Raw genomic sequence first — 22,275 nt, 5'->3', positions numbered from 1 at the left:
GGGCCCCAGTGTTGAGGATCAGCAGGGTGGAGATGTTGTTACCTACCCTCACCACCTGGGGGCGGCCCGTCAGGAAGTCCAGTACCCAGTTGCACAGGGCGGGGTCGAGACCCAGGGTCTCGAGCTTGATGACGAGTTTGGAGGGTACTATGGTGTTAAATGCTGAGCTGTAGTCGATGAACAGCATTCTCACATATTCCTCTTGTCCAGATGGGTTAGGGCAGTGTGCAGTGTGGTTGAGATTGCATCGTCTGTGGTCCTATTTGGGCGGTAAGCAAATTGGAGTGGGTCTAGGATGTCAGGTAGGGTGGAGGTGATATGGTCCTTGACTAGTCTCTCAAAGCACTTCATGATGACGGATGTGCTGCCATCCTGTTAGAAGGTAACAGATTATTTTATTACAATGGTTCAATTGGATTTTCATTGTGTTCAATTGTGTTATTTGCCCCCTAGTGGATGTTTCTGGTACTTAGAAAGACTACGCAAACAGGAAGGAGAGAATTTGTTCTGCACGCATAGAAGCAGCTACAAACAACGCTACGGTGCAGGTCTTTCAATGTAGTTATTTCTTGTCACGCTTCAGCCTTGGAAAATATTTGTTTGTAAGTTCAATTCAAGCGTTTAGCTAATGATTATAATATTGTTATTGATAGAGTTGCTTACATATCAATGTTGGTTGCATTTACTCACAAATTGCAATGCCTTTCATGTTGTCGTTAGCTGTATTACTTTGCTCGTGCGTCATGCAAACGAATTGTAAAATATACAATACTGTAGTTTTGTTACTGTTCCTAGTGTAATGTGCTTTGTTATTCTACATAAATGGTTGTACATTATTAGAGTAATGAAAGGAGCCAATTACCATATGAGTAACAATTAGCTATATGGTTTGGCATCATGCCAGATGCATGGTACCTTAGCGCGTGCTTTGTATTTATGCAACTTCAAATGTATAATGTACAGCTACAGTGTTTCGGTGTGAATTGAATACTAAAGTATATTCTTTTCTGTATTTTGCAGTTTCACAACATAAACGTTTTCAATATATTCATTCAAGAAAAGTCACGCCTTGGGAGTTTTATTGAAGACTTAGTTGTTAGCTATCTGTCTAGTTTTGCATGGGAACGCAACTCAAGGGCAGAATAACGGAAGTGAGTGCTACGGGGCGGTAGTCGTTTAGCTCAGTTACCTTAGCTTTCTTGGGAACAGGAACAATGGTGGCCCTCTTGAAGCATGTGGGAACAGCAGACTGGGATATGGATTGATTGAATATGTCCGTAAACACACCAGCCAGCTGGTCTGCGCATGCTCTGAGGGCGCGGCTGGGGATGCCGTCTGGGCCTGCAGCCTTGCGAGGGTTAACACGTTTAAATGTTTTACTCACCTCGGCTGCAGTGAAGGAGAGTCCGCATGTTTTGGTTGCGGGCCGTGTCAGTGGTACTGTATTGTCCTCAAAGCGGGCAAAAAAGTTATTTAGTCTGCCTGGGAGCAAGACATCCTGGTCCGTGACTGGGCCGGTTTTCTTTTTGTAATCCGTGATTGACTGTAGACCCTGCCACATACCTCTTGTGTCTGAGCCGTTGAATTGCGATTCTACTTTGTCTTTATACTGACGCTTAGCTTGTTTGATTGCGTTGCGGAGGGAATAGCTACACTGTTTGTATTCGGTCATGTTTCCGGTCACCTAGCCCTGATTAAAAGCAGTGGTTCGCGCTTTCAGTTTCACGCGAATGCTGCCATCAATCCACGGTTTCTGGTTTGGGAATGTTTTAATCGTTGCTATGGGAACGACATCTTCAACGCACGTTCTAATGAACTCGCTCACCGAATCAGCATATTCGTCAATGTTGTTGTTAGATGCAGCCTTAGGCAATGTATATTTACAATGTATATTTACGTGGTGCATAACATTATCTCATATCACATGCATGGCAATGTAACGGATGTGAAACGCTAGCTTAGTTAGCGGTGGTTCGCGCTAAATAGTGTTTCAATCGGTGACGTCACTTGCTCTGAGACCTTGAAGTAGTGTGGTTCCCCTTGCTCTGCAAGGGCCGCGGCTTTTGTGGAGCGATGGGTAACGACGCTTCGTGGGTGACTGTTGTTGATGTCTGCAGAGGGCTTTTGTGGAGCGATGGGTAACGATGCTTCGAGGGTGACTGTTGTTGATGTGTGCAGAGGGTCCCTGGTTCGCGCCCGGGTATGGGCGATGGGACGGTCTAAAGTTATACTGTTACAGCAAGACATGATTGATGTAATTAGATGCTCTGGAGAGATCCCACCCTCCTTCCCCAACACATGTAAAATGCTTAGAAACCACCAGAAACCTGTGAAATAGGTCAACAGATGATGTTTTATCTCCTCTCAAGGTCTGTTGATTTACAGTATCTCACAATCAGGAACTGATCCCATGTGATATGTCAAAACAAGTTGATACATGTGTTATCATGGTGCATTGGGTTTGTATTTGTATTTATTGTGGATCCCCTTTAGCTGCAGCAGTTACTCTTCATGGGGTCCAGTAAAATGAAGGCAGTTATACAATTGTAAAAACATTCCCGATACATTCACAACAGATTTCACAAAATCCATGTTCCTGTTTGATTTCGGGGTAGGCTGTCAACAGCACGTACTGTGACACTATGATATATATTCTGATCAAGTCAACAATACCTCTAGGCATATCTGACGTCATGTATTTGATATCTTTATGTGAAGGTTCATGTCCATATTGACATCAGTTCATTGTGTTTGAGGACGGTTCACTGACCAGTTTTCAACGGATACGACTAGACGAGTTTAACAGTTACAGAACAGCTACAGTAGCCTATCAGAACAGCTGCAGTATCAGAGGCGCAGAGCCTTAATTAACGGGCTACACATAATGGCTGACAGCCAGGTAAGGTTCATTTTAGCCTACGTTTAATGAGCTTTACAGTTGTCCTAATCCCATCTTGTTCTAATGGCAAGTCTGCCTTAAGTGCAGAAACTATGGTTGATATTAGAAAATAAGTATGATTGGAAGTTTAGGCAAGTAATTCCAATTGGGGAATTGTTGTGGGATGTTAGCATACCATATTGCGCGTGTAGCATTCATGCCATGGATGATTGTGCAGGCCGGCAGGTTGCTACAGGATCCTAGTATCATGTATGTTATAGGGATCAGATCTGGATGACTTTTTCACCTGAACTGCTCATTGGCTGTCCATAATGAGCCCAGCGAGCAGGATGTGTAGCTGGGCTCTGCAATAATTAGCTCCCAGAGCAATTAGAAATAACTATTCTTGTTTTAAAAGCGTCATTACAACTAGCAACATGATGGTCAGCCACCTCTAAGCAGGACTCAGTAGAAACGCTATGTGTTGGATTTGTCCATGTCTCGCTAAATTAACCTCGCTACCATAACAGCCGTGAAGAATTTATACTACAGTTTTAAGGGATCTCTCTGAAGGTTTTAGATGATATTATATGTAATTATAGTGTCGTTATACATAGGCTAGCAGGAAAATCCGCATGAGATATCCATAGAACTGAGCCCTGCTCAGGTGCTGCCCAGAGGGGAGATGGGACGGTCCCCTGATGCCAAGAAACGTGTCAGCTCTATGCAGCGGACAGCTCCACAGTGCTGAAATAGTTCAATCCCCCTTGAACGTCTGATTTGAAATTATTCTGCAAGTGGTTATAATTTATTGCACGTCCTAGTTTTGCAGCTTTACAACCTCAGAATTATAGCTAATGGATGGCAGCGAGTTACGTTTTTGTATATGGTGATGAATGACGATGCATGATAAACCATAAATTAAACGCAAAAACGTGCACTTAGACATATTTTCGTTTGGCAGAACTTTGACAAGCTTTGATTTGTTTTCTAATGACATTGACAATTCATATAGACATTAGACTTAGGCCTAATTGTGACATCATGTGTGTATGACATCTTTGAAGAATGCTCTGCCTTCAGCCAATCGGAATCGAGTATTCAACAATGCTTTGGCATAATTCAAGGACGTTCATATTCACTTCAGTTGTCTGCCGATGGTTCACTGACGTTTTTTCAAAGGAGGTATTAGTATTTCCTCTAAACAGCCTACAACAATAAGCTACTCATCATGTCAGATGACAGCAAGGTATGGTTCATTTGCCTATTTTGAGTTTAGAGGAGAAATTACTAACAATATAGTAGGTCACTAACACAGCAATAGGTCTCACTGGTTTGATCCATGGCCTGAAATCTGACCACTATTGCCATTTTGTTTGAAATAGGAGCGAATAAGTTTTTTCATAAAGTCACAACCTAGGACTGATATTGACCTCTTATTTATCCACCAGAGCGTGAAATGGGAGGATCCCTAGGATGACCAAAATAAGGTTGTGGAGAATATGAAGGATGAAACAGAGACACATGAGACCAGCAAAGACAGGACAGGAGGCAAGGTAAGAAATATGCTGTCCTTTACACATGCTCTGCTTACTTAGGCACAGATCTAGGATTAGTTTACTATCACTAAATCCTAGCCTTAAAGCATTAGGAGGAGACGCTACACTGACCTTAGATCTGCTATGAGATCTATAATCTGTTGTCATGTAGGCTAAACGTAAGTCCAGTGGCTGTGCCAAGAAGACTTCCGTGGAGGAGGACAGCAGCATTGGTGCAGGTCCGAGATTACTTCATGTTGGGTGCAGGTTGTGTTCAAATTCATCAGCACTAATCTAAGATAGTATCTATATAGGTGAAAGCAATATAGTGGAGGCCTGCAGAGAGATGTGCTTTTACCTGTCCAGTGCAATCAAATCACTAAAGGTGAAGGAAATTAGGGATCAAGTTCAGATTCAACTTTAGATTTCTCTATGCGCTTTCCCAGAGTCTTCTCAGACACCCGGGTGTGGTTTCCGGGAAAGGGGATCTATCATTGAGCAGCTGGAGAAGGAGGCTCAAAGGACTCTAATGCCTTCTCTCAAGATTGGGACATGCTGTGCCCCAATCCTCCTCTCCTTCCTGAGGAGTCTAACTGATGAGCAAGTCCCATGTCTTTTTCCAACCTCACATACAACAACTCTGAATTTATAATCATAGTGCACCTTCTAACCACAAATGGGATTTCAAACACTACACCTAACCCTAACATTACTGTAACCACACACCTAACTCTTCCTGTATATCAAGAACAAAATGTCTCATGTACTTGCTAATAGCTTAAATACATGTTTATTTTCCCTGACATGGCTATCTAGTGACTCCACTAACTCAACACCAGTGTGCAGGTAAAATATGTTTCCTTTCTTTTCTTTTCTCTAGTCAATGGAGAGTGATTCAGCATGGCATGAAAAATAACGTAAGTCTCTCCACATAAGGTTCTGGTCAAAAGTTGTGCGCTATATAGGGAATGGTGTCATGGAATTGCTTGATTGACAAAAACATTACTCTGTTTGTTGGCCATAGCTCACATTCGAGCAGCTCTCCATGCTGTGTCTGAAGATTGTTAAAGTCGTGACCCAGACAGCCCTCCGCATTCTCCTACCAGCGCTGGCTCGTATCATGGGGGTGAACCTGAGGAGTGGGGCAACCTCCCCAGAATCCCAGTGCTCTCTGACAGGGTCTGAGGATTCCTTAGGCAGTCTGGATGAGAGAGAGAAAAGGCTGCTGATCAGTGAGATGAACTACTGGACTAAGGAGAGGAGGAGGAATGGCAGTGCAGGATGCCGCCAAAAATCCACTCGCAGAACCTCATCACCATGCTGTTCGCCTAAGAGGTATGTTCACAGCAATATTTCAACTTAATAATTGCAAGACCTGATCCATACTTATCATAAATTATTAACTTGGAATTCACACCTTGTAGTTTTAAGTTCTGGTCAGAAATGTTGCCACTGAGGGGGTGGGTCCAGGTGAAAGTCATTTTTAACTGGGTAAGCCATGAAGTCATCTATGAATAAATAGATCAGGTACATGCCTTTCAGAATTAATCATATTCTGATGTCGTACAAACATAAAAATCAGGCAAAAAATCGTGTCAGTTGGCTTTAGGCTTCTAGAACTACGGTGGTATGAGAAGTAATCCATCATTGCTCTAATTTGGTTTTCAGGCTCACTAATGACCCAGATTAGATACAGTTGGTCACATTTGCATGGCATAAGTGGTGATTGTGTGTTTATCTTCAAGGTCCCAGACCTCATTGCAGAGCTTGCCTGCAACTAGAGAGGCTCCCCTCATGGAGGAGCCTCTGAAGGCTCTTTTTGGGGTAACGGAAGAGAGCCTTCTGATATCCCTGGTTGAGGGTCACTCCAACCACACCTCCTCCGAGTTGAGCTGTGCTATCGTGGGGGAGGTGGTACACCAGCTTAACTCTGGCCTCTCAGTGGCCATTGAGGCCAGCCCGGGGAGTTGCCCCCCTATTGACAGTCAGGACATAGCAGCAGGCAAGGAGGTCATTCGGGTAGCCTCGGTGCAGATCCTGGCCGAGCTACAGAGCCAAACGTCTGAGCCAGAGTGGTTAGGGTTTATCGAGCCCTTCATGGACCCTGTGACCGATGATGTGCTGGATGCCATTGTCGGCACAATGGACAAAATGGCACAGGACTTCAACATCCTATTGGATCTGGCCAAGAAGATGACAATCTTGGGGTCTAAATTTCTGACCAATCTTCAATGTGACCTTGATGTTGAGTGTCCATCTGGGAAGGAAGGGACCACACACTTTCTCAAAGAGACTGGGTCCTCTACCAGTGTGGTGGCCAGAAAGATTCAGACCCTCTCTAGCCCCGACTTTCAGTCTAAAGCCCTGAAGGCGGTGAGCACCATCCTTACAAGGAAAGTCAGCAGCTCTTCTGGCATGGCTCCTTCCTCTAGGCCTTCTAGTGCTGCTCCTAGCCTTACTGAAGCCCCCCTGAATACCAGCTGCACAGCCCTGACATCTGTAACCTCCACTGCCACAGTGATTGTTAAGGCATTTGTGGGAGGCATGGAGACGATAGCATCATTTGAAGGCACATGTGAAGCAGTTGATTGGCCAGTTCCTGTAAATGACCACAAAACAGGATCTTCACAGATGATAACCTTCTCTCTAACCCACACACTCTACGGCCGTATACGAGCAAAGCTGAGGGACCTTTTAACTCTATCCACTCGAGAAGAAGGTGTGGCTAAGGATGCTTCTCTTAAGGAGTCTTCAGACACCCTGGAAAAGGCAACTGTTTCAACTGTTGAGGTCCAGTTACCCAGCACCGAACTTAGTAGAGTTCCCAGAGAGAGCCAACCAATACCAGCTCTCTGTCTCTCCAATCTGGATACCAGTACTCAAGAAGTTCTTAGCAGTGTTTTTTCCATCTACAAGTCAGTTATCAAAAGTGGAGAGTAAATCCTTGGCCGTTGTCAGTTCATCTGATGAGTCCCTTGAGGCTTGTTGGTTTGTTGATGGTGTCCTATCAAAGCTTGATGACTATTCTATTTCCCAGTCACCCTCACCCAATGAAGACTTGAGCGTGAGTACTCAATATTCTCAACTGAGCTCAGAAGAGAGTGTCAGAATCACAGAGTCCTCAACTAGTCTGATTCAGAGCATTAAGAAGCTCTCTAGCAATGACTTTCAGACTCAGGCAGAAGAGGCAGTGAGTAAAGTGCTGATGAGATCCAGTCATTCCTTTATCACACAGATCAGCCATACTGGTCTTCAGAAAAGTCTGCAGGCTGGCTTATCATCTAGCTCACCATCTGAGATCCATGTCCTTTCAGAATCCATGTCCTCTGAGAATACAGCCTCTGGATTAGTGGAAACCTTTGTCAAAGGAATGGCGACTATTTTCCAGAAAAATGAGTCCACTGACACTGTGCTACTGGAAAGAAGTGGGAGAGTTTCGCAGTGCTCCCACGGGGGCTCCCAACTGGATGATACTGAATTGAGTGTTAAAATATCAGAGGAGAAGCTATGGTCAACAGCTAAGACCATCTGCGTCAGTATGAAGAACACACTTAAGGATTTCTTCACAGGGCTGAAGCCATCCGGATCCGAAAGGACAGAAAAGGCTTCTTCCAAAGCGACCCTTGGGGAAATCCTGGTTGCTATCCAGAGTGAAGTCTCAAACTTCGGGCGAATGAAGGATTCCAGGGAGCTCCTTCAGATCAATGATATGGTAGGAACTATGCTGAAGGAGGTTGAGAAAAGTGAGGATGACAGTGAACAAGTCTGCCAAGACATCCCTAGAACATGTTCATCTTTGTCCACTTCTTTAAATGGCCGTAGTTCCTTGTCCAGCTCTTCAAATGGTCCTAGGTCAGAGTGTGAGTTAGAGATCAACCTCCCTGGCACTCCCATCCCTGACAAAGTGCCTTTTGATCTGACCTGCCCCATCGTCAGGAGCTCCTGCATCGACACCAGGGTCTCTAAAATGCCAGAGATTTCTTCAAGTGACCTAAAGACAAAGATGATGGCACACACAGATGACCCCCAGCATCGTAACAGTCCAATGACTGACAGCAGCCGACCACCGAGTGCTAAAGCCTCTTTTCGATCCTCCACTCCGTCTTTCACCAGCAAGCGAACAACTTTGGTACCAAAGGGAGATGGGATTGACATTGAAGAGAATGAGGTGTGTATCCCCAGCAGCTCTGGCCATCTGAGGGAGCTCTTAATCACCCCGGACATCAGCATTCCCACTGCATTCCCACTGCAGTACTTGATGGACTCCAGCAAAGATGATGGCATCTGTTTTGTCACCATACTGGTGATAAGGTTGCTATCGGAGATCAGACCCTCAGCCCTAGATAGACCCTCCCAACAGGCAGCAGATCTGACAGAAACATCTCAGCAACTCATCAGACAAGTCCTGTCTGAGTTCTATGCTGCATCCAGATTCACCAGGACACAGGCTTATTCCCAGAACCTGAACATCCAAAGGGTGTTCAGAGGTGTACATAAAAACCTCATGGAGGAGTTTGGCTCTTATAACACCCTGCAAGCAGCTATTTCCTCCCAGGACCCTGCATTTGACCGAGTCCTGGTAAAGTCCTTGACCCAGCAGCTGGTACAGGGATACAAGGAGGCGTCAAGACCAGCTTCTGCTGCAACAAACCCATCAGACCAGGCTGAGACAGAGAGGGGGGCTGAGCAGAAAGCAAGAAGGAGCTTCCTTTGCTTTTCAATGACCAAACTCAGGATCAACTTCAAGGTATAGCAGGGAGTTAGCATTTGTTTTTGGTTCCAGTTAGGTGCTGATGTTATTGATGTGGCTACGATAAGACAAATACATGAAATAAATATGTTTTATTCACCACTAAATTGTTGCCTTGGATTCAGAAGTGTTCCATTTATTTATTTATTTATTCTCTGTACCATTTTCTTTACCTTTCTTCTGTTAGCGTTCCAAGAGAGGAAACAAAAATGACTGCCATTCAGTCCAGGACCAGACTGAGATTCCCTCTACTGATGGACATTGCATAGGTAAGGATGTTTTAGAGCTCTGCTATAGCTTGTAGTTTTGTTTAGGTGTGTGTTAGAAACATAGGTATGCCTACCAAACTCATAGCACTGTTATTTTTCAATGTTACTACACTGCATCTCTCTCTCTCTCTTACCCCATCCATTTCTCTTGTGTTTCTAGCTCCAGTTGGAGAGGTTTCTCCCTCCATATCTCAGCCTGTCAAAAAACGATCCTTGATTGTCAGGGTCTTTTCAGCACTGATGAAGCCATTCAGGCGCTTCACCAAGAAGAACCTGTAACCTGTTACGCTGCATAAAGAACTACTTTTGTAACAGCAAGACTTTTGACAAGAGGAATTTCTGCATGTCTACCCTTTCAAAGTCTATTTGATCAAATAAATGCCAATGATTTTACAAGAATTTCAAGTGTTTTGGAAGATTGATAATACTGAAGCAGATTTTCTCAGAGAAATGCACTAGTTCCCCCTTGGTTACACATTTATTGTTCAGCTTTTGAGTTGGCAGGACATAGGGCGTCAGGTAGCCTTGTGGTTAGAGCATTGGGCCAGTTACCGAAAGGTTGCTAGCGTCAGATCCCTGAACAAATATGTTGTTATGCTCCTGAACAAGGTAGTTAACCCACTGTTCCTAAGCTGTCATTGTAAATAAGAATTTGTTCTGAACTGACTTGTCTAGGAAAATAAATAAAATAACCAGAGCTTGACTCTAATACAATAGTTGCTGCATAGACTGTCAGATAACCAGATGTTCTCTATTAATTTAGTTAGATTGGTAAGAGCTTATTAGCAGCAAGGGAAAACACATAGAGGATAATTAGCTATCTGCAGCTAGATCAACCCTCTGAGATGCTTTCTATATTTTTTTTCTATATTTTTTCATTTCACCTTTATTTAACCAGGTAGGCAAGTTGAGAACAAGTTCTCATTTACAATTGCGACTTGGCCAAGATAAAGCAAAGCAGTTCGACACATACAACGACACAGGGTTACACATGGAGTAAAACAAACAGTAATACAGTATAAACAAGTCTATATACGATGTGAGCAAATGAGGTGAGAGAAGGGATGTAAAGGCAAAAAAAGGCCATGGTGGCAAAGTAAATACATTATAGCAAGTAAAACACTGGAATGGTAGATTTGCAGTGGAAGAATGTGCAAAGTAGAAGTAAAAAATGATGGGGTGCCAAGGAGCTAAATAAATAAATAAAATAATTACAGTAGGGAAAGAGGTAGTTGATTGGGCTAAATTATAGGTGGGCTATGTACAGGTGCAGTAATCTGTGAGCTGCTCTGACAGTTGGTGCTGAAAGCTAGTGAGGGAGATAAGTGTTTCCAGTTTCAGAGATTTTTGTAGTTCGTCCCAGTCGTTGGCAGCAGAGAACTGGAAGGAGAGGCGGCCAAAGAAAGAATTGGTTTTGGGGGTGACCAGAGAGATATACCTGCTGGAGCGCGTGCTACAGGTGGGTGATGCTATGGTGACCAGCGAGCTGAGATAAGGGGGGACTTTACCTAGCAGGGTCTTGTAGATGACATGGAGCCAGTGGGTTTGGCGACGAGTATGAAGCGAGGGCCAGCCAACGAGAGCGTACAGGTCGCAATGGTGGGTAGTATATGGGGCTTTGGTGACAAAACGGATTGCACTGTGATAGACTGCATCCAATTTGTTGAGTAGGGTATTGGAGGCTATTTTGTAAATGACATCGCCAAAGCCGAGTATTGGTAGGGTGGTCAGTTTTACAAGGGTATGTTTGGCAGCATGAGTGAAGGATGCTTTGTTGCGAAATAGGAAGCCAATTCTAGATTTAACTTTGGATTGGAGATGTTTGATGTGGGTCTGGAAGGAGAGTTTACAGTCTAACCAGACACCTAGGTATTTGTAGTTGTCCACGTATTCTAAGTCAGAGCCGTCCAGAGTAGTGATGTTGGACAGGCGGGCAGGTGCAGGCAGCGATCGGTTGAAGAGCATGCATTTAGTTTTACTTGTATTTAAGAGCAATTGGAGGCCACGGAAGGAGAGTTGTATGGCATTGAAGCTTGCCTGGAGGGTTGTTAACACAGTGTCCAAAGAAGGGCTAGAAGTATACAGAATGGTGTTGTCTGCGTAGAGGTGGATCAGAGACTCACCAGCAGCAAGAGCGACATCATTGATGTATACAGAGAAGAGAATCGGTCCAAGAATTGAACCCTGTGGCACCCCCATAGAGACTGCCAGAGGTCCGGACAGCAGACCCTCCGATTTGACACACTGAACTCTATCAGAGAAGTAGTTGGTGAACCAGGCGAGGCAATCATTTGAGAAACCAAGGCTGTCGAGTCTGACGATGAGGATGTGGTGATTGACAGAGTCGAAAGCCTTGGCCAGATCAATGAATACGGCTGCACAGTAATGTTTCTTATCGATGGCGGTTAAGATATCGTTTAGGACCTTGAGCGTGGCTGAGGTGCACCCATGACCAGCTCTGAAACCAGATTGCATAGCAGAGAAGGTATGGTGAGATTCGAAATGGTCAGTAATCTGTTTGTTGACTTGGCTTTCGAAGACCTCAGAGTAGGATAGGGTAGGATAGATATAGGTCTGTAGTAGTTTGGGTCAAGAGTGTCCCCCCCTTTGAAGAGGGGGATGACCGCAGCTGCTTTCCAATCTTTGGGAATCTCAGACGACACGAAAGAGAGGTTAAACAGGCTAGTAATAGGGGTGGCAACAATTTCGGCAGATATATTAGATATTAGATAGATTTTAGAAAGAAAGGGTCCAGATTGTCTAGCCCGGGTGATTTGTAGGGGTCCAGATTTTGCAGCTCTTTCAGAACATCAGCTGACTGGATTTGGGAGAAGGAGAAATGGGGAAGGCTTGGGCGAGTTGCTGTGGGGGGTGCAGTGCTGTTGACCGGGGTAGGAGTAGCCAGGTGGAAAGCATGGCCAGCCGTAGAAAAATGCTTATTGAAATTCTCAATTATAGTGTATTTATCAGTGGTGACAGTGTTTCCAATCTTCAGTGTAGTGGCAAGCTGGCAGGAGGTGTTATTGTTCTCCATGGACTTTACAGTGTCCCAAAACCTTTTTGAGTTGGTGTTGCAGGAAGCAAATTTCTGCTTGAAAAAGCTAGCCTTGGCCTCCCGGGTGGCGCAGCGGTTAAGGGCGCTGTACTGCAGCGCCAGCTGTGCCATCAGAGTCCCTGGGTTCGCGTCCAGGCTCTGTCGTAACCGGCCGCGACCGGGAGGTCCGTGGGGCTACGCACAATTGGCCTAGCGTCGTCCGGGTTAGGGAGGGCTTGGTCGGTAGGGATGTCCTTGTCTCATCGTGCACCAGCGACTCCTGTGGCGGGCCGGGCGCAGTGTGCGCTAACCAAGGTTGCCAGGTTCACGGTGTTTCCTCCGACACATTGGTGCGGCTGGCTTCCGGGTTGGATGCGCGCTGTGATAAGAAGCAGTGCGGCTTGGTTGGGTTGTGTATCGGAGGACGCATGACTTTCAACCTTCGTCTCTCCCAAGCCCGTACGGGAGTTGTAGTGATGAGACAAGATAGTAGCTACCACAACAATTGGATACCACGAAATTGGGGAGAAAAATGGGTAAAAATTCAAACAAATAAAAAAAGCTAGCCTTGGCTTTTCTAACTGCCTGTGTTAATGGTTTCTAGCTTCCCTGAACAGCTGCATATCACGGGGGCTGTTCGATGCTAATGCAGAACGCCATAGGATGTTTTTGTGTTGGTTAAGGGCAGTCAGGTCTGGGGAGAACCAAGGGCTATATCTGTTCCTGGTTCTAAATGTCTTGAATGGGGCATGCTTATTTAAGATAGTTAGGAAGGCATTTAAAAAAAATAACCAGGCATCCTCTACTGACGGGATGAGATCAATATCCTTCCAGGATACCCCGGCCAGGTCGATTAGAAAGGCCTGCTCGCTGAAGTGTTTCAGGGAGCGTTTGACAGTGATGACTGGAGGTCGTTTGACCGCTGACCCATTACGGATGCAGGCAATGAGGCAGTGATCGCTGAGATCTTGGTTGAAGACAGCAGAGGTGTATTTAGAGGGCAAGTTGGTTAGGATGATATCTATGAGGGTGCCCGTGTTTAAGGCTTTGGGGAGGTACCTGGTAGGTTCATTGATAATTTGTGTGAGATTGAGGGCATCAAGCTTAGATTGTCGGATGGCTGGGGTGTTAAGCATGTTCCAGTTTAGGTCGCCTAGCAGCACGAGCTCTGAAGATAGATGGGGGGCAATCAGTTCACATATGGTGTCCAGAGCACAGCTGGAGGCAGAGGGTGGTCTATAGCAGGCGGCAACGGTGAGAGACTTGTTTTTAGAGAGGTGGATTTTTAAAAGTAGAAGTTCAAATTGTTTGGGTACAGACCTGGATAGTAGGACAGAACTCTGCAGGCTATCTTTGCAGTAGATTGCAACACCGCCCACTTTTGCAGTTCTATCTTGTCTGAAAATGTTGTAGTTTGGGATGAAAATTTCAGAATTTTTGGTGGTCTTCCTATGCCAGGATTCAGACACAGCTAGAACATCCGGGTTGGCAGAGTGTGCTAAAGCAGTGAATAAAACAAACTTAGGGAGGAGGCTTCTAATGTTAACATGCATGAAACCAAGGCTATTACGGTTACAGAAGTCATCAAAAGAGAGCGCCTGGGGAATAGGAGTGGAGCTAGGCACCGCAGGGCCTGGATTCACCTCTACATCGCCAGAGGAACAGAGGAGGAGTAGGATAAGGGTATGGCTAAAAGCAATAAGAATTGGTCGTCTAGAACGTCTGGAACAGAGAGTAAAAGGAGGTTTCTGGGGGCGATAAAATAGCTTCAAGGTATAATGTACAGACAAAGGTATGGTAGGATGTGAATACAGTGGAGGTAAACCTAGGTATTGAGTGATGATGAGAGAGATATTGTCTCTAGAAACATCATTGAAACCAGGAGATGTCATCGCATGTGTGGGTGGTGGAACTAATAGGTTGGATAAGGTATAGTGAGCAGGACTAGAGGCTCTACATTGAAATAAGCCAATAAACACTAACCAGAACAGCAATGGACAAGGCATATTGACATTAAGGAGAGGCATGCTTAGTCGAATGATCAAAAGGGTCCAGAAAGTAGTGAGGTTGGTTGGGGTCACGGCGATTCAGACAGCTAGCCGGGCCATCGGTAGCAAGCTAGCATAGGATGGAGGTCTGTTTTTAGCCACCTCGTGCGTTTCCGTCAGTAGGATTAGTGGGGTTCCTTGTGGTAGCGGGGATCAATCCAATTCGCAAAAAAAAATAGATATAGTTATAGAAGCCCAAGAAGAAAAAAAAAACATTATACATTTTTTTTGTCCGATAGGTCTATTCAGATAGCAGCCGATAAGACAGCTAACGATTAGCGGACCGCAGATGGAAGTTCAGGTAACGTCGCGACGGAGGAGCCAGCCGGATAACTCCCTTGGGTAGATAACGTCAGTACTCCAGTTGTGATGGCCCGGTGGGGCTCCACGTTGGCAGTAAAACGGGTCCGGATAGGTGATTGTAGCCCAGGAGTGACTGATGGAACTCTTCAGCTGGCTAGCTCCGGAATAATTGATGTTTGCTCCGGAATCGACGTAAGCCGATAGTCACATGGATAGCAGCTAGCTAGCTGCGAGATCCAGGTATAAATGTCCAGAGTTAGCGGTTGAAATCCGGGGACATGGAGAGAAAAATAGGTCCGGTATGTTCCGGTCCGAGCCGCGCCGTACAAAACTGACGATAGATTTTCGAGCTAAAGGATAACTGATGACCACAAACCGTGGTTAGCTGAATACTAATGATTAGCCAGTAAAGAAGCTAACTATCTTCTGGTTAGCTTCAGGCTAGCTTCTGGCTAGCTTCTGGCAGGCTTCTGGTTAGCTTCTATGGATTACAGATTTGAGGTAAATAATACTTTCTTTTTTTAAATATAAATTGGTGAGGCGGGTTGCAGGAGAGTGTTTTGAAGATGAGTTTATGGAAAAAAAATATATATATAACAAGGAAGAAAGTTGTAAATATATATGTATATATATGTATATACACGGGACACGACAAGACGAGGACAAAAGGCGTCTGACTGCTATGTCATCTTGGAGCATTTTGTTGAAAATATAAGGTCCAACAGTTGACAGTGTATGTCAGAGCAAAAAACCAAGCCATGAGGTCAAAGGAATTGTCCGTAGAGCTCAGAGACATGATTGTGTCAAGGCACAGATCTGGTGAAGGGTACCAAAACATTTCTGCAATATTGAAGGTCCCCAAGGACACAGTGGCCTCCATCATTCTTAAACGGAAGAAGTTTGGAACCACCAAGACTCTTCCTAGAGCTGGCCACCAGGCTAAACTGAGCAATCGGGGGAGAAGGGCTTTGGTCAATTCAAAATAGCTCTACTCTGAGAACTACTTTTAATCACAGAGTGGAAAACATAGAACCATACTGTGTTGATCACAATTATGGGTGTATTCTGGAATAAGACAAACCTATACATAGAGTTGGAGTCTGAGTGTGTGTACACACAGCCACCTCTTTAACCACTCTTCAAAATATTTGGCAGCCTTTGAGATGGAGAGGCAGGAGAAGGAGTGACAGAACAAGAGTATAATAAAAGCATGACTTCTCTCCCACTCCTGCTCACAGCAGCAGTGCAGTGGAGTATCTTCAACAGCCATAGGCCCAGGGATTTCACATCACATTCCATGATGCAATGCAGAATACGGCTTCACACAGAACAATCACCAAACCCATAAGATAACACTTCGCACAGCACAGCCAAACATCATGTATCACATGAAGAGAAATGTGTGTTCTCCGGACGAGATGCCTTGTCACGGACCTGCTGTTTCGATCTTCGCTCTATCTCTCCCTCTCCCCCACCTCTCTCTCTCTCTCTCTCTCTCTCTCTCTCTTGCAATGCATGCTGGGAGTTTTTTGGAGTTTGAGTGTTTGGTGTGGAGGGCTCTATCCTAACTAACTTTCTTTGATTATTTTCTTTACATGTTATTTTCTATGGTGGAGGGTTAATGCAATATTGTTTTAGGGGTATCCACAGTTTTTTCAAAGTTAGGGTGGAAGAGGACAGAGTAACTTTCCTGGGGTTTGGAAGGTGTGGTGTTTTTATTCTTTGTCCCCAACTCTCTAGGCGACCAGTTTTGATAGCCTTTAGCCGCACCCTCATACTACTCCTCCTTTGTTCCACGGGTGATGTGGAGGTAAACCCAGGCCCTGCATGTCCCCAGGCACCCTCATTTGTTGACTTCTGTGATTGCATTGGTTTCATGCATGTCAACATCAGAAGCCTCCTCCCTAAGTTTGTTTTACTCACTGCTTTAGCACACTCTGCCAACCCTGATGTCCTTGCCGTGTCTGAATCCTGGCTTAGGAAGGCCACCAAAAATTCTGAGATTTCCATACCCAACTATAACATTTTCCGTCAAGATAGAACTGCCAAAGGGGGAGGAGTTAGTCTGCAAAGTAATGTCATACTTTCCAGGTCCATACCCAAACAGTTCAAACTACTAATTTTAAAAATTACTCTCTCCAGAAATAAGTCTCTCACTGTTGACGCCTGCTACCAACCCCCCTCAGCTCCCAGCTGTGCCCTGGACACCATTTGTGAATTGATCGCCCCCACATCTAGCTTCAGAGTTTGTTCTGTTAGGTGACCTAAACTGGGATATGCTTAACACCCCGGCAGTCCTACAATCTAAGCTAGATGCCCTCAATCTCACACAAATAATCAAGGAACCCACCAGGTACATCCCTGCATCTGTAAACAAGGGCACCCTCATAGATGTTATCCTGACCAACTGGCCCTCCAAATACACCTCCGCTGTCTTCAATCAGGATCTCAGCGATCACTGCCTCATTGCCTGTATCCGCTACGGGTCCGCAGTCAAACGACCACCCCTCATCACTGTCAAACGCTCCCTAAAACACTTCTGCGAGCAGGCCTTTCTAATCGACCTGGCCCGGGTATCCTGGAAGGATATTGACCTCATCCTGTCAGTTGAGGATGCCTGGTCATTCTTTAAAAGTAACTTCCTCACCATCTTAGATAAGCATGCTCCGTTCAAAAAATGCAGAACTAAGAACAGATATAGCCCTTGGTTTACTCCAGACCTGACTGCCCTCGACCAGAACAAAAACATCCTGTGGCGGACTGCAATAGCATCGAATAGTCCCCACGATATGCAACTGTTCAGGGAAGTCAGGAACCAATACACGCAGTCAGTCAGGAAAGCAAAGGCTAGATTTTTCAAGCAGAAATTAGCATCCTGCTCTAACTCCAAAAAGTTCCGGGACACTGTAAAGTCCATGGAGAACAAGAGCACCTCCTCCACAATGCCCACTGCAATGAGGCTAGGTACCACGGTCACCACCGATAAATCCATGATAATTGAAAACTTCAACAAGCATTTCTCAACGGCTGGCCATGCCTTCCTCCTGGCTACTCCAACCTCCTGGCTACTCCAACCCCCCCCCCCCCCGCAGCTACTCGCCCAAGCCTTCCCAGCTTCTCCTTTACCCAAATCCAGATAGCAGATGTTCTGAGATCCCCAAGGATTGGAAAGCTGCCGCAGTCATCCCCCTCTTCAAAGGGGGAGACACCCTGGACCCAAACTGTTACAGACCTATATCCATTCTGCCCTGCCTATCTAAGGTCTTTGAAAGCCAAGTCAACAAACAGATCACTGACCATCTCGAATCCCACCGTACCTTCTCCGCTGTGCAATCTGGTTTCCGAGCCGGTCACGGGTGCACCTCAGCCACGCTCAAGGTACTAAACGATATCATAACCGCCATCGATAAAAGACAGTACTGTGCAGCCGTCTTCATCGACCAGGCCAAGGCTTTCGACTCCTTCAGTCACCATATTCTTATCGGCAGACTCAGTAGCCTCGGTTTTTCTAATGACTGCCTTGCCTGGTTCACCAACTACTTTGCAGACAGAGTTCAGTGTGTCAAATTGGAAGGCATGTTGTCCGGTCCTCTGGCAGTCTCTATGGGGGTGCTACCGATCCTCGACTTCGGCGATGTCATCTACAAAATAGCTTCCAATACTCTACTCAGCAAACTGGATGCAGTTTATCACAGTGCCATCCGTTTTGTTACTAAAGCACCTTATACCACCCACCACTGCGACCTGTATGCTCTAGTCGGCTGGCCCTCGCTACATAATCTTCGCCAGACCCACTGGCTCCAGGTCATCTACAAGTCCATGCTATGTAAAGCTCCGCCTTATCTCAGTTCACTGGTCACGATGGCAACACCCACCCGTAGCACGCTCTCCAGCAGGTGTATCTCACTGATCATCCCTAAAGCCAACACCTCATTTGGCCGCCTTTTCTTCCAGTTCTCTGCTGCCTGTGACTGGAACGAATTGCAAAAATCTATGAAGTTGGAGACTTTTATCTCCCTCACCAACTTTAAACATCTGCTATCTGAGCAGCTAACCGATCACTGCAGCTGTACATAGTCCATCGGTATATAGCCCACCCAATTTACCTACCTCTTCCCCATACCGTTTTTATTTATTTACTTTTCTGCTCTTTTGCACACCAGTATCTCTACCTGCACATGACCATCTGATCATTTATCACTCCAGTGTTAATCTGCTAAATTGTAATTATTCGCCTACCTCCTCATGCCTTTTGCACACAATGTATATAGACTATTTTTTTCTACTGTGTTATTGACTTGTTTATTGTTTACTCCACGTGTAACTCTGTGTTGTTGTCTGTTCACACTGCTATGCTTTATCTTGGCCAGGTCGCAGTTGTAAACGAGAACTTGTTCTCAACTAGCCGACCTGGTTAAATAAAGGTGAAATAAAATAAAAATAAAAATCAGGCACTTTTTTTCAGAAAAACGATGGCAGTGTCTATCATTGCTCTTCTACCATCTATCCCATATCTGCACCTCCCTCTTCCATCAAAAACAAGTTACCTGGTTAAAGTTAGTTAGCCTAGGGGTTAGGGTTAAGGTTAGAGTTAAGTTTAGGAGTTAGGTTAAAGGGTTAAGGTTAGAGTTAGGGGAAGGGTTAGCTAAGTAGTTACAAAGTAGCTAAAAAGTAGTAAGTAGTTGAAAGTTTGCTAATTAGCTAAAGTCCTCTGTGATGAGATTCAAAATCATAACCTTTGGATCGTTAGACATCCGTGTTATACTGTATGCCCACCCCTCCACCCTGACCAACCACCCTACTTTCGTTTTTGCCTTAAATAACCATTTGTCTTATATAACCATACCAAACATAACATATTATACTAATTTGAGTGTCCCGGATTTACATTTACTATGTTACGTCTAGTCTATGAGATCAGGCTGATCACAGACATGAACAGAGTAACAGGTCATTGTAGTTATGAGTGTGAGGGATTGGAGGATTTCACTGTGGGTCAATGCAGAGCTAAGCATGAAGGGTTTTTGTGGCATGACATAAAATCAGAAACCACAGCACAGAGGAAACCTCTGAGGGTCATAATGGCTGGTCCCATTAAACCTGGGGGAGGAGGAGTTTGAGCAGACCTCAGAGGACAGGAGCTGTCATGGTGTTAAGGACAGTAGATGAATCACCGCACTTTTTTGCTCTTGTTCCCTGTGTGTGTGTGTGTGTCTGTGTGTGTGTGTCTGACAGAGGTAGAAAGTGATGAAATACAGAATTGTGCATTCGTTTTTTGTAGCTTTTTATTATTGTAATAGATCATTTTCATCCCTAGCTTTTTAAGAATGAGGCAAGATGAAGTCAAATTTCTCAAACAAGAAACATGGTTGACTGTTTCCCTTCAGTCGATTTCTCATTCTCTTGTAAAATAGCAATGACGCAAGCGCTCTGATCTAGAAGCCAGTGAAAGCGAGAGGTTTTACAGCTAGTTTGTTCAGCTCAGGAAAGCGCCACGGCAGCACTTTGGAGTGTAGCATTGTGTTTTGATATCCTCATCTCCTTTGACAGTGTCTCCCGCATTCCGACAGAGCAGATAAAGCAGTACTGGGTAGAGCTGGTGGGGCTTTCAGAGTCAGTTTCATCTTTCTGCTCAGGCACAGGGCAGGCATCCTATGAACTGTTTATCTCAGGAGTGCCTGATTTACCTCTGAACGGTGTCAAATGTGAGAGAAAGTGGGATCCGGGTGCTCTTTTACCGTTGTATGGATGTCTCTCTTTGACGAAGAAAAGCCTTGCCAATGAGAACCTTATTCCAGTCAGAGAGATATTATCAATATTTGTGTTGACACATACCCTACTGCTTCAGTCAGGATAGCATCACGGCTGGGGATTTGTTGTCATCTGTCTGAGACGGAGATACTGGTTGAGCAGAATACATTTAGAGGTACATTGGGAAAGAAAATCCTGCATGTATGAAAAAGCCCACCCTGTGGGTGTCACAACATCTGCGGAAGTCGAAGCCTCTCCTTGTTCGGGCGGTGCTCGGCGGTCGACGTCACCGGTCTTCTAGCCATCATTGATCCATTTTTCATTTTCCATTGGTTTTATCTTGTCTTACTATACACCTGGTTTCAATCCCATTCATTACCTGTTGTGTATTTAACCGTCTGTTTTCCCTCATGTCTTTGTCAGAGATTGTTTTATGTTCAGTATTCGTGTTTTGTATTTGGTGCGCGACGGGTCCTCGTACCCACTTTGTTTCATTGTATTTCATGGTTTTGGAGTTGTTTTAAGTTTTAATTATCCTGCGCCTGACTTCCCTGCCACCTATAAACACGACTGTGATAGAATCTCCGACCAAAATGAAGTCAGCAGGAGAAGGTACCCCAGCCGTGGAGGTGGAGGAGCGCGTCATGGAACATATGGCGATGATTTCCAAACTGAGCGCAGCCATGGATCGCGTTGTCCAGAATATGGACCGCTGGGAGACACAGGGAGTTTTTCCAGCGCCTCTACCAGGACAACCGGGGTCTACCCTGAACACCCCTTTCCCACCTGAACCTAGCAGGATCCATCTATCCATACCACAAGGATATGACGGAGATGCTGCCGGATGCCAGGGTTTCCTCCTAAAACTAAGCATGTACCTGGCCACGGTCCACCCAGCTCCATCGGACCGTGAGAAGAGTTTCGCCCTCGTTTCGTGCCTCACCGGGAAAGCCCTGCAGTGGGCCAGCGCTGTGTGTGGAGGGGGAGATGCGAAGTTGGACGATTTTGAGGAGTTCACCCGCTGTTTCCGGACAGTATTCGACCACCCACCCGAGGGCAGAGCGGCGGGTGAGCGCCTCTACCATCTGAGGCAGGAGATGAGGAGCGCACAGAAGTTTGAGCTGGAGTCTAGGACCCTGGCTGCCGGCGCTGGATGGAGCAACAGGGCCCTGATCGACAATTACCGCTGTAGTCTATGTGAGGACGTCCGTCGGGAGCTGGTCTGCAGAGACACCACCCGCACCTTCGACCAGCTGGTGGACCTGTCCATCCGGCTGGACAACCTGCTGGCTACTCGCGGACGTCCAGATCGGGGTCTGGTTGTTCCATCCTCCCGCACACCCTCTCCGATACCCATGGAGCTGGGAGGTGCGGTGCACAGGGAGACCGGAGGGGGTTCCCTCTCGTGCACCATATGTGGCCGCAGAGGTCACACTGCTGGTCGGTGCCGGGTTGGTTCCTCTGGGAATCGAGGTAGCAGACAGGGCACTCTGGCGTCACCCCAGGTGAGTAGGCACCATTCTCATCCAGAGCCCTCTGTTGCACATATGTTTGTCTCTGTTACTTTTCCTGAAATTTCCCTGTGTTCCCAGCATAAGGTGCTAGTAGATTCAGGCGCGGCTGGGAATTTCAGTAATAAAGGATTAGCTCATAGTTTAGGGATCCCCATTGTTCCTGTGCATATGCCTTTCCCCGTTCATGCCT

At 45.7% G+C, this 22,275-nt stretch overlaps 1 protein-coding gene across 19 annotated transcripts in view; it reads left to right on the top strand.

Moving 5' to 3' along the window:
* Positions 1–7,383, top strand: part of LOC110513490 — a 285,372-nt gene extending 277,989 nt beyond the window's left edge. For 4 of the 19 annotated variants that reach the window (XM_036972809.1, XM_036972794.1, XM_036972796.1 and 1 more), the window contains exons 5-7: positions 5,297–5,333; positions 5,441–5,751; positions 6,162–7,383. In XM_036972809.1, the coding sequence (XP_036828704.1) occupies positions 5,297–5,333; positions 5,441–5,751; positions 6,162–7,356 (1,543 nt within the window). In that variant the 3' untranslated portion in view covers positions 7,357–7,383. Of the gene's footprint in view, positions 1–462; positions 603–2,141; positions 4,128–4,329; positions 4,435–4,588; positions 4,684–4,862; positions 5,017–5,296; positions 5,334–5,440; positions 5,752–6,161 lie in introns of those variants that run through there. The other 15 variants (XM_036972798.1, XM_036972801.1, XM_036972799.1 and 12 more) reach the window with 11 other exon arrangements.
* The last annotated feature ends 14,892 nt before the right edge of the window (positions 7,384–22,275 follow it).

This window comes from Oncorhynchus mykiss, unplaced genomic scaffold, assembly GCF_013265735.2.
Source record: "Oncorhynchus mykiss isolate Arlee unplaced genomic scaffold, USDA_OmykA_1.1 un_scaffold_195, whole genome shotgun sequence".
Taxonomy (NCBI): Eukaryota; Metazoa; Chordata; class Actinopteri; order Salmoniformes; family Salmonidae; genus Oncorhynchus; species Oncorhynchus mykiss.
Note: the sequence above shows the minus strand (reverse complement) of the source record. Positions and strands in the feature narration are given on the sequence as shown.